Genomic DNA, 12716 nt, shown 5'->3' with positions numbered 1-12716 from the left:
AATTGCTTGTCAAAAAATGATTTACATCTATACATATGTGTATATTTTTAAGAGTTGTTTAAAGGGTGATTGGCTGACGGCCTCCGTCCCCGCGTCAACAGGCCAGGCAGGTAATAGGATGCTGCGGCCCTAAAGAGAAATCTCGTGAAACAAAGCGCACAGATGGTTCCCCGGGTTACGGCGAATATGATCCGCGTGGGATTCCGCCCCTAAGAAAACGACACGCGCAAAAACATACGCTCCACCAAGTACGAGCAGAGGCTATAGATTATTCATAACGATGTGCTTTTAAATGCATTTGCCGCACACAGCACAGCAAATTGAAGCACATGAGTCCTGCATAGGGCAACGATTCATCTATACAGGGTGAGATATCATTTCCACAGAGAGACATAAAGTGTGTGTTATCCACAGAACGCTGGGACAAGAAGATGCAGCCTGGCAACAATAGCAAGGTGTAATATGTGTTTTCCACTCAGCGGGGACGTGTTAAAAAGCTGGTTGCACTGACCTGTAGATGGGATCTTGCATGATCAGCATCTTGCTCTCATCCCACGTCCACTCTTTCCTCTGCGCGGGAGACAGACGAAAGCGTCTCGTATTAAAAAAAGCTTTTCTTTGTCACGGCCGGTTCACTTTCTGGGAAAACGGTTTTATCGTTTACCTTCTGCTTCTTCCTCAGCAGCACCTTCACTCCGTCCACAGACACCACGATGTTGACTTTCTTCTTCTTGATGTTCTTGGCCTTGAATTCATACTAAGAAGACCAAAAAAAGAGTTAGATTTTCTGCATTAAATAAGTCAAAATTGAAATATTTTAAGTGATTTCAGCAGACCGTTCAGCTTTAAACTGCACTGTTTCATACCCGTCTTATTCTATTTGAGCTTGATTTTTTCTTAAACAGGATTTTTGAATTTTCTAAACACGACGGCCTCTTTGGTTCTCTTTTAAAGTGTTTTCTGTAGATTGTGTGTTGAATGACTTGTTGCTGGATTGTGTGTGCTGTGTAAATACACCTGCCTCGCCTCACAGTCCTCACCCTGCACACACACACACACACACACACACACTCTACCTCCTTATCGCAGCAGCCGTTTACGGCCGGCTGCACATTTGGCATGCTCGCAGAATTAAAAGGCGGGAACAATCTGTCATCATTTAAACATGATCGGCGGTGAACTTTACATGAACATCTTAATTAACTTTGCAGTTGACAATAGGAGCACTGTCAGAATAGACAAGCCTACTGAATAAAAAAGAAAAAGAAAAAACTTTGCAGGCACCGGAGTAAAGGTGAAGGACACTCCGATCACAGGGATAGATTAACTTCACCTTGGCAGTAATCAGTAGCAACATTCAATAGGTCGGCGCACGCTGATTGAGGGTTCAACTTTGGCAGTTCTCCCTCATCAATCCTCTGAATTACTCAGGGCGATAGAAAGTGACAAGGAATGATCACGTGGATCATGTAGAGGCTCCACACCGCTGCCTCTCAGGTGGGCCCGTAACAAAGAGCAAACCCGTTAAATCGAACAACGTTTGAGCAAAAAAAAAAAGGGCCCAGGATGTCCGCTGAGTGGAACGCAACATCTGCGTCGGGCGACTCACACGCCTCCACCTCGTCAGCAGGACGGGCCCGTCCGCTCAAATCAGCGTCACCCTTTGAACACGAAGCAGGGTTTCATGTGTAGCCGACTACCGGCGGGGGAGGAGAGGGAGGAGGAGGAGGGGGGAGGCTGTCACGCTGCACCGTTTACCGCAAAGAAGGCAGTTGCTTTTTAGAAAAAAAAGCCAAGAAAGCATAAATGTTACTGTCGTATGTGTGCATTGAATATGAGCCCGGAGCCGGATGGTGGCCAGCTTAGCGTAGCACCGAAAAGGCTCAATAATTAAAAGGGCAGGGTGAGTCCCATCTGAAAGAAAACAGCCGAGTGAAAGTAGCTAGAATATGTGTCAAATTATTCAGCAAATGTGAATTCTTCAGGTACAAGAGATATGAGCAGACAAAAGGGGAGGAGGTGAGGAGACAGCTGTTGTTATGTAAGGACACCCTGCTGCAAAACTGTGACCTTTACTTCCAGCTGCATGGAGCCCCCGTGGACAAATTAGTGGAACATAATAATAGAAACGATCTCACAGGCACGACTACGGGTCTCGGTCTCAGTCCACGCTGGGACCTTGTTGTCTGAATGAAAGCAAATAAACGCCATGAATTAAAAAATGAAACTTTTTTTCCTTCTTTTTCTGTCACATCCCTTTCCCACGTTTCCATACATTCCGTATATCGCCACGCGAACGTCTCGCTTGGGTCTGTTTGAAACGCCCCCGCTCTCCTTGCCCTGGATCCGTGGTGATTAAACTTTCAGTCTCTAATTATACAGAACAGAATCCCGAGAGAGCTGCTTAAATGCAGAATGGGTTCAGGGAGGGAGAGGAGGAAATAGTCGGCGCTGGAAGAGGAGGCAAAGTGGCAACGTGTGAGATTAAAAGGAAAAATGTGAAAGCAAAAAGCCGGTGCTGAGCTTCATTCATCTCCACTGCACTATGAACCCTGATATTGAGGTTATTGCGTTTAATTTGGGGCATATTACAAGATGAGGAAATTCAAACAGAAGGAAAAGAGTATCAGGTGTAACTTTCCTTTAACCAGAAAAATGAAACCTTCCCCCTACAAAGTCATTGGTGGACTTTTGGTGCATTTTCAGGTATTTTAATGTCACATATTGACCGTAAAAAGAATCGTTTTAAATAAAAGAACTTCACAAGCTCTCGTAACTCGTGTTAATTATTGTCTCAACACTACGGAAAAAAAGACGCAAAGCGCAGCAACAATACCAACAACATCTGTGTCAGAACCTTCCCACTAACACACACACACACACACACACTCACACACACTCACACACTCACACACGGCTCCTTCATAATTCACAGTTTATGCCGGCATTCTAGTGAAGCAAAATGGGATTTTGCAACTTCATTCAAAGTATGAAATTTTAATATTTTCTTTGCTTAAGTGACGGGTGCTTTGAAATATTCAAGCGTTTAATGCACTTTCATTGTTTTCTTTTCATCAAGAGCAGAACAAACACCTCAAAAGTTTATGACACATTTTCCCCTGAAACCTCGCGTCAAAACTTTCAGAAAAGACATGGAAGTAGACGTTGAGGAATCACACACACACACACACACACACACACACACACACACACGATTTGTTAAAAGCTAATACGACTAATACGTGAACAGAACAGGCGCGCACAGGACACGGGCTTTAGGTTCTGGGACGCACACGTCAAAGAGCCGTCTTCAGAACGAGGCCTCCGGCGCTGCAGCCATGTTCCAGCCTTCCGGCACGCGGAGGGAAGAGCACGTTTCCTCACCCGTTATCCGTCGGGATGTGCGCATTAAAAACCCGCCAGACGCATCGGTCTTCCCAGACAGCGGAACAGATTTGAGCCGACGCTCCTCTGCAGTCTATTAGGAGAGTGTCGGGGAGACGGGAGGGAAGGGAACGCGCCTTTGTGCTTTCTTGCAAAGAGTTTGTGTATTTGTACACTGGATATGAAGCTGCGGCCATGCAACAGTTAGCTTAGCATAAAGACACAGCCGTCTTGGATCAGTGCACTTTTTATCACTACTACACAAAGCCAGGCTGCCTCCCTCCCCCCCAGTCTGTGTGATTGATATCGGGCTTCTTATCGACCTCTTGGACTGACAGAGAATACAAGAAATGTTAAACTACTCCTTCGAGTGTGAAGAGTGATGCCTGGTAAGACTCGTGAGGCGGACTTTACCCTCAAACTACTATTCTGCGTATTCAACAGGTACCAGATGGACCCTTACAGACCAGGATCTTATCACCCTTCATGCTGCGAGCGGTGAGGGGGGCTCGAGTGTCGGAGGCAAGCGGTAGAGGACGCTGCAGAGGACACGAGGGACTCCAGTGAGCTCCGACGTTCCCCTCCTCTTTTCTTGGAGGGGAAAAGGTCTCTCAGTCGTTGAGTGGAAGCGTTACGCCGGATGCTGCAGATAAATTGCCTGGCTCCGAAACAACACCTGTCAGCAGCCACTTAATGAAGCGGCCGCGGATTCCTGCAGTGAATCGCATTTGATTCGTGCTTTAAATGTGACTTCATCGGACTCTTAAGAGAAAAGTTGGATAAGAGGAAATATATCAATTAGTAGGATCTAAATCCTGGAACGAGACGCTATGAGCACCTCCCCCCCCCCATCCTGAAAAGCAGCGGAATGTGGGGTGCATTGTGGGTCATTGATGCTCCCTGTAGTACCGCTGAAGCCATACAGGAGTCCACAATAGGCCCTATAGATCGTAACCTAGCAACCCCTTCATTACAATTCCCAGGATTTGGGGAGTTCTAAGGAATTTCCCTGCTTTTTTCACCAGTTCTGTACACAAAGAGATGACTGTTGGGAGCTGAGAAACCCAGCAGCCTTGCAGTTATCTCGGGGGGGGGGGGGGGGGGGGGGGGGCTTCTTGGACTGAGAAACAATTTGTAATGAAACGTTACTTCATTTTTCAACTCAAACCCATTGTTCCATTGGTCAAACAAAGAATCAGGGCTCTACTCACTGCTGCTCCACTAAGTCTCTCTCCCTGCGGGGGGGATGATGGAGCGACTCCCATGACGCCGCGGAGGCCCAAACCCTCCGTGGCGTGAAGTGGCTCGTCTCATCGTTAGTCAGCAGCGGTGTGATAAGGGAGCAATCACCTCAACAGTTGCCACGGACAACGACCTCGGCTCGGTCCAGGGAGCGGGAGCTTGACGCTCGTGCACGCTCGGCGCCGCGCGAAACGGAGAATAAAGACACAAGAGCGAGACGGACATTTAAAAAAGCTTGCTGGTTGGTGCCTTCGAGAGTGGTTTCCACCTGAGTGCACGTGTTATGGATTGGACCCCTGGGCTCCGGTCGGGTCCTGTGGGAGCGACGGCGCTAACAGGGAACAGCCATCTTGAAGTAGCTGCTTAAGGGGGGCTTCTCCGTGACACCCAGAATTTACCGCCGTAGAATATCTGAGGCCTTTATTTTGAAATAACAAAATAAGAGTTAAAGGATAAGGTTTATTTTGTATTTCAGTGACACCGTTCTGGAGCGATATTTTCTGACACTACAGCGATCATCATGCCCTTCTGTCTCCTGTCAAAGCAAAGATGTTTGTTCTTTTGGAGAGGAACTGGAAATGGGCTCGTCAGAGGAGGAAGCTGTGACGGGGGGGGGACTCGTCGAGCGAGAATGGACTCACGCCCGAGTGACTCGCTGACAGGCGGAGATAAAGGACAGCCAGTCGCAGTGCTGACGGTGTGTACTCAGGGTCAGTCACATGGGAGGCCGAGGAAATACAAAAGGAACGGCCTGAGCAGGCGCTTGCTCTCTATAAGAACACGTGCGATAAATGCTCACATCCGCGCGTGTACTCACAAAGACACTCAAGTAAATTGAACTACTCATAGTCGTAAGGTTGCAATAAATATTACTTAATAACTGACAAAAAAAACAAGTGAACGATGGACGGAGGGCAGAACTACACCTGCAGACACGGAAAACCTCGTCTTAATCTTCTTTAAAGTTCTTGACGATAACAGACAGTGAACCGTCTCCTTTTAATGCAAATCTGAATCCCGAGGGAAAATATGTCAGATCACTGGCAGCGAGACGGAAGGTTTCTCTGGACACGTACGGTTGCTTCACGGCCATTTGTGTCCATCCTCAAACACAACATGACCATCTCTGAGGCTAATGATGGATGTGAATGGCTGCATATCACTGTGAGTCCATGGCTCAAAGCAGCAGTCAGAGTAATAGGATTACCAGGACGAACGCTGTCAGATCACAGGCTCTTAAATCCCTCTGCGCCCAGTGCAGGGGGCGGTTGGGGGGGGGCAACCATCACCGATCTGCATCCGTATACTGGGGAAGCAGTTACAGCCTCTGAGCCGCTACGTTGACCACATGATGGCGGCTCGCTGTCGCCGGTGAGAGACGAACACGTTGATTGAAGATGCAGGCATGGACGTGTTTTATAGGTTGCTGCTTCTTATGTTACCAGAGAGACTGTACAGCTGGTGCGAAGGAGCCGCACGGTGAAATTAGGTGATGGACTATTTAATGAAACAATGTGGGGTTTGAGGCCAAATGCAACCGCCGGATTAACCGCGTGTTAACCTCGTTGTAAGAGGGGGGGGGGGGGGGTAGTAAATGTTCATGGTCGCCATCTGTGCCGTACATGCAAACATGTCCCCAAAAAGCCCCCTGGAAGAGGCTTTAATAGCTTTCATAAAGCCCAGTCATGAGTTGCTTAAATCCGTGTCTGGGAGGACGGAGACAGCTTCTCGTGCGGCGCGCTGCGCTCCGCCGGCTGCAACTTGTCTGACAACAGGAGGTTGGGCAACGTGCGCCACTGATTGATGAGCCGGCTCGACGCTGTCCGCACTTGTTGGTGGCGAAGTGACTGTGCGATTGCAAATAAATGAAATGAGTTGGTGTTTTTGATTTGGTGGTTCCCCATCGCAGAGGCTCCGTGGATAATCCTCAGTAATGCAGCGCTGCAGGTACGAAGGCAATCAGACGGATCAAAAGCACGGAATACCTTTTTGTGCAGAATCAAAGGACTTGGAGACGTTCAGTATCCAGTCTTAGCTCGGTGTGACTTGTGTAATGCAGTCCTACGTTTGGTGACTGGGGTCTCATTTCCAGTGTAACTGAAGGTCAGTTAAGTAATACAGTCAGCTGGGAAAAAAAGGAGGTTGGAAAGTCCTTTTCTTGTTTCGTGTACCGGCCAGAAGAGACAACCAGGCAGAAAGAGCAGAGAGACGTCAGAGGAGCGCACGTTTTATCATGACATACAAACACACACACACACACACACACACACAGAAAGTGAGAAACCAGACCAGTCAAAGATTATAATTAAATTCAATTGGGATCAAATTATTCAAAGGAGGCACAACAAAACATGGGTAAAAAAAGTACAGAGTTTGGGAAATTCCGCTCCAACGATATGCAAATGCCTCCAGTGCATATATGAATATGCGGCGCCTCCTCCCCCGTTATGCATTCAGCTCGTCTGCCCTGAAAGTTTGATGCGTGCTGAGATAACAACGAACGCAGCACAACACTCTTCCCCCCGCAGAGCGCTGCGTTCTATGAACAACACCAAAGCGAGTCAGAATCTCCCGTACGACCAACAACTGAAAACACAGATTTGATTGAAAAACGCACGGCGCCTCGGCGACAGGCGTTAACGGATGGACGAGAGTGGAGCGGACCGGATCGTGGTCCCGCGTGGGGGCGAGGTGTCGCTGATCGGAGTCACATCGGCCCCGTCGTTGCGGCTGCGGAGAATAAGCCGCCTTGTTAGTGGCGAGCAGCAGCGGGGTCGCTCACACAATTTATCCAATTAAAGAATAAAACAAGTTGCAACCATTGTGTCCCTAACGGACAGAGGCCAGAAACACGAGGCCCACGACAAGTCCTGGATGCCTGAAAGCATCGGTGAACCGCACAACCGAGTCCAAACAGATAAAGAGAGTTATTTTGTAATAGAATAAATGTATGACCTCGCGCTGGTGCTCGAGTCCTGCAATGTCAAAACTAAAGCCCGTGAGACTGCAGGCATCACATATCACTGGAAAAACCATTCCTGTCAGACTTGAAGTAATGAGCCTGCGCCCTGCGTGCCGGGGCACGGCCAACCCAAGAAGCTAACGGTAGTAAGCGGGCGGCGCCGACGCACTGCATGTTTAAAGCAACACGGACCTGAGAAATGCAGAAGGAGAACGCACGCCAAAGAGAGTCGAGGAACCACGCAGAGAGCGCGAAGGCTTCCTGTGTAGCACGCTGGAACAAGACAAATGACATTTAGAAGTAGGGCAGCCCATCTGCCAGCCCCAAAACTGCACTTTTCCTCAATCATTATCCAACCGATGATGAACTTTTCCCCCGGTGCATTATGGTTATCTGCCTGCTCGTGCTGAGAAAGAACGCTCGCAGGCACAGAAGAAGGACAAGAACAAGTTCTCCATCTGCAGCGGACTCGGGGCCCATCCCCAACCCCAGGACGAGTTGAGAAAGAGGTGTTTATAGAGCCGGTTGCCGGGGGAGACCTGAGGAGTGGCCCGACATATGTGGCTAATTCCGTTGTGCAGCATAATAGCGAGACGGAGCTGAGAGCTTAAAAAGTGGCATTCATCACAACAGGAACCGGCACGGAGCACGCAATTGAAATTCTAATGTAACTCGTACGCAGTTGTTCAGTTGAAAGTCGCAAGGACGGAACGGATTGCGTAAGAGACCAGGAAAAAGAAAGTAAAAAAGAGGTTTTTATCAAAGCGTGTGAATCATTGACTGCCTGCAAGGAGGAAGATGATGAAGAGTTTCAATTACACGTTTGATAAAAAAATACAGAAGTGATGCATTGAGGCCAGATGCCAAAAATAACAACGCAAACATGCCGAACAAACAAGATCAAGTAATGTTTTCTTTGCAAATTTAAATTTCAACCCAATTACGGCAGCAGCCAAAAAGATCGGTGGATCACGAGTGACAATAATGAATCTTTTGGGGAATATGGATATCTATGACACATTGTAGGGACGTCCATCCAAAATCTTTTGAGATCACTCAAACTAATCAAATAAACCCGCTGGTGTTCACCAACGTAAGTAGGAGCCTGTGGGGACCATGAATGTTTGTAGATAATTACATAGTAATCCAAATAGCTGAAGAGATGAATCAGTCTGGCCCAAAGCCGACCATTGCATCCCTACAGCTACAACCAATAAACTGAGGCCTAACGGAGAGACACCGAATAAGCTGAATACATTTGCATTGAGTTTTATTGATCTTGTGTTGGATTCGCGTCATATTGTTCAGTGTTCCTCTGAATTTGTTCTCCCTTTGTACAGATACAGGACTGCCCGACACTCACACATTACACTGCGCAGACCCGAGGACAAAGGAGCACCCTGATGCAATACAACGGACCTGCAGAGATATATATATATATATATATATATATATATATATATATATATATATAGGTGACGCACACACACACACCCAGTATATCAACACACGTGTCCAGTTCCTTGTGACTGTTGACTCAAGTTGTGTTTGTACTCCGGACTTTCCTCTGGTGTATTTACACTGTGGACAACTAAACGGGTCGGGTCTGATCCCTTTGAATTCTTTTTTTTTTTACATTCTTTGTCTACTTACATTTGTGCTGTATTATTTTAGAGATATTGAAGACTGGAAACCGTACAAACGACACCTTCCATATTAATGTAGCCAACACAGTCCCGACTGCGCTCGTCCAGGTTGCAAAGAGCGACGGATCACAAATTGTGTGTGAATAAAAAAGGTGCCATCGGACAGGTGAGTTCGTGGCTTTAGACCCCTCAGGACGGCTCTTATACTCTTGACTAATTGTGTCATGGAAAGACACGGCATTGCCAAGGGGCAGAGTGTGAGTGTGTGTGTGTGTGTGTGTGTGTGCATGCGTGGAACACGATGCTAGTAGTGGAAGCAGGGACAACGCACCACCTGTCCGTCCATCCATGTGAGCAAAGACCTGCTGTCCCTTCAGCGGATTCATGCTTTTTCGCACACCAGCGTCGGGAAAAAAAAGGGGGGGGGCAAGAAATGTATGATTGAGCACGAACTGAAGAGCGTGAAGATGACCGGACGCACTTTTTGTGGTAGAGTAAAAAAATGTCCACCTCAGCGTGAACGGAGCGTTCAGCTGTTTTCGGGGCCTCAAAAGGTCCGGCGGCAAAATAAAAGAGGGTTTCCCGGAGCTCGCGTTAGGTAACGAGCCCTTCCAGCGGTCCCCCCCGCCCCGCCGGCAGAACCGAACGCTCGGATGAATTCCACTGAGCCGCTCTCCGATCCGAACCGGGGCCGAAGGGCACTTTAAATAACCCCCCGTCGCGGATTGTGACTCACTTTTCAAAACGACTGTTAATCAAGAAGAATGGGACCCCTTTCCCTCCGGGGGGGGGGGGTCGGTTAAACAAAGAGTAACGCACCCTTTCAAAAGCTGAAATCACGCCTAATCCAGGACACATGTAGGTCACCCACAATGCTCGTGTACATCTGCCATTAAGCTTGCATGAATAAAAACAATAACCCCCCCAATGTGTCACCCTGCCTCCTTATATAGTGCAAACCGCCCCCCCACTTTGCTATAGATCTGAACCCCCCCGGAGTAAATCTGTGCTCTCATTCTGTTTTTCTGGGACATCCGGGTTGAAGGATTGTTACGCCAACATGTGACTCACTGATGTTTAAGGATGCGTTCGTGTTGCTGCTCCTGATGTAGTTTGATCTGTTTCTCTGATCTGAAATGCCGCATTTGTTTGAGAGTGTGTTTAAGTTAAGTGAAAGTGAAACATGCTTGGGGGGGGGGGCATTTATTTGCTTTTTGCTCCGCGTATAAAAAGAACTAAAAGATCCTCTCTGCACACGCAAAGAACATGAGCCAGGTGAGGTTAAAGGTTTCGTTTTCTGTGTGTACTGAAATAAATAAAAAATAATTCCCATGCCAATAGTTACTTATCATTTATTGTTTTTTTCCGTGCAAACAGCTTCTCCTGACTGACGTCACAACCGACGGCAGGAACTAAGAACCTCCAAAAAAAGATACATGAGGTTGAGAGGGACGCTCTGGTGAGACGCTCCGGACAGACACGGAGACACATGCGGACAGAAAGGGAGGGCGTGTAATAGACTCTCTGCACTCTGGGAAAGGAGGCCGCATCCTGGCGGACGTGCGCGGGAGGCCAGAAATCCCATTAGAGACGATCAAAATTCAAAGGGGAAGCATGCGCAGCCTGAAATCTATTCCTGTCAGCACTGAGTAGATAGCAGAGATGGGCTAAATTGAGGTGTTCTATTTCGGTGGGACGAGGGTGAGGGGATGGAAAGGACGAAAACAGCAGAGGATGGACGGGGGGGGGGGCGGGAGCTTTAATGCGTTTTCGTAGAGAACCAGTGGCCTCTTGTTAACAGTTTGCGCTCGTTTTCCCATGAAAGTTCCAGTAGATCCTAAAGCACCGTCCTTTGTCAGACATCCTTGTTAATCAATCACGGAGGGTATTTTTTTTTTTTCAGAAAGAAAAAGGTTCTTTCCACTACGGAGCAGCTCTCACGCGTTCATGGGTACAAACAGCCGACTGGGACTGAGGGAAACCAGTGCTCGTAAACCAACACAGTGGGACCAGCCGAACAAAACGGCAGAAGCTCTGAAAAGCTCCGCAGGGCACAAGAATGTTGTCTTTTCCCTTTGTCGCTGTGGGGAGGGCAGGTGGGCGCCAGGACCCCCTCTCTGCTCGGCGGGACCCCGGGATCCACCGTTTGTCCCGGGGGCGTTTGTTTCCTCTCCGCCCGCTCGCGTTTCCTCACATCGCCTGAGACCAAAGAGCTTCGACCGAGGGGGGATGAGACCACGAGGGGAGCTGCCTGGATCCCAGGAGCCCCTCTGGAGCGCTGCGAGCCACCGCCATCGGTCCATCCCCTCGGCTGAAGGGTTGCGCTTTTAAATTAAAGACGGGGGGCCCTTCGGTTTTGTGGAAAGAGTAGAGAAAGTCGGGGAGGCCCGGTCAGTATCCCGCTACGCAAAGCTAATTACACTGGACTTGGCAACCGGCGCTAAACGCGCGCCCAGCCTCCAGTGCTTGAAACCAGGGGCCACACACACACACACACACACACACACACACACATTAAATCACTTTCAAAATGAGAAAAGAACTAAATCTCCCCCTTTCCAATAGAAGCCTGGATTTAAAAGCAATAAAACACACCGTTGTTTGGGTGTTTAGCTGCTCGCAGCCTTGACTTACTTGCTATGGCCATTAGCTCAACGTGGCTAATGTTAGCTAGCAGTTTCCTGTATAAACAACCATAGCTGTGACAATAGAACGTAACTTTTCGCGTCGCGCTGAGACCAGGGAACATGTTTCTGTGCTTCAGCTCGCGGTTCCAATTCCTGTAACCTACGAGGTTCCTTTTTTTTCCACTTAAATTCGGAAAATAAGCTTATTTGGTTACTACACTTGTGTGTCACTCCATTAAATATGAATATATTTATAATATGAATTCACCGTGAGGACCAGCGTTGAAGGACTATGAAACTGGGCGGAAACTGAGTCACCGTCAGCAGAGGTTTCATTCAACACACCTGATGATATATAATTAACGCGGAGGTTCCTTCAGGTTCTTCTTATTAGGCCGATCCTGTTTACATGAGTCACGGGGGACTTTATGAGCAGTGTTCTGCTTCATTCATTAGCCATTCAAAAACAAAAGATACCTCTATAATGGTCTGAGAGCTGCAACTTAGCTACATGCATTCATTTATTATTCATCCACGGCTTTCTTTAGAGCTCAAGGGATCTAAAAATACACAAACCTGAATGCATCCGCCCTCTCGGACATGAATAAGCACTAATGAGGTTGTATAATTTTTAAATGGAGACATCTCGCGTCTTTCTTTTCAAAGAGATAATGTTTTTCTTCCTTCTCACAACCCTATTGATTTGTCCGTTTGGGAATTGCAGAGAATAACGAGCGCTCTCTGCACCGTCAGCACAGACACCCTAAAAACAGCCGGTGTTCCATAGACCTACTTTGGTGGATGTTTTCAGTGTGCATGAGAAAGCTGTTTTTTAACAGCGGGGTAACTCCGATT

The 12716-nt window shown here is 47.9% G+C and overlaps 1 protein-coding gene across 3 annotated transcripts in view; it reads right to left on the bottom strand.

Moving 5' to 3' along the window:
- The window catches only part of LOC120832031 (carboxyl-terminal PDZ ligand of neuronal nitric oxide synthase protein), a 30575-nt gene that overhangs the window by 15120 nt on the left and 2739 nt on the right, over nt 1–12716 (bottom strand). For all 3 annotated transcript variants that reach the window (XM_040198044.2, XM_040198046.2, XM_040198045.2), the window contains 2 exons: nt 665–757; nt 512–570 (listed from right to left, as the gene is read on the bottom strand). In XM_040198044.2, coding sequence (XP_040053978.2) covers nt 512–570; nt 665–757 — 152 coding nt within the window. The remainder of the gene's footprint in view (nt 1–511; nt 571–664; nt 758–12716) is intronic.

The sequence above is a fragment of the Gasterosteus aculeatus genome, chromosome 14 (assembly GCF_964276395.1).
Source record: "Gasterosteus aculeatus chromosome 14, fGasAcu3.hap1.1, whole genome shotgun sequence".
Lineage (NCBI taxonomy): Eukaryota > Metazoa > Chordata > Actinopteri > Perciformes > Gasterosteidae > Gasterosteus > Gasterosteus aculeatus.
The sequence above is the reverse complement of the archived record's forward strand: the minus strand, read 5'-3'. Positions and strand labels throughout refer to the sequence as shown.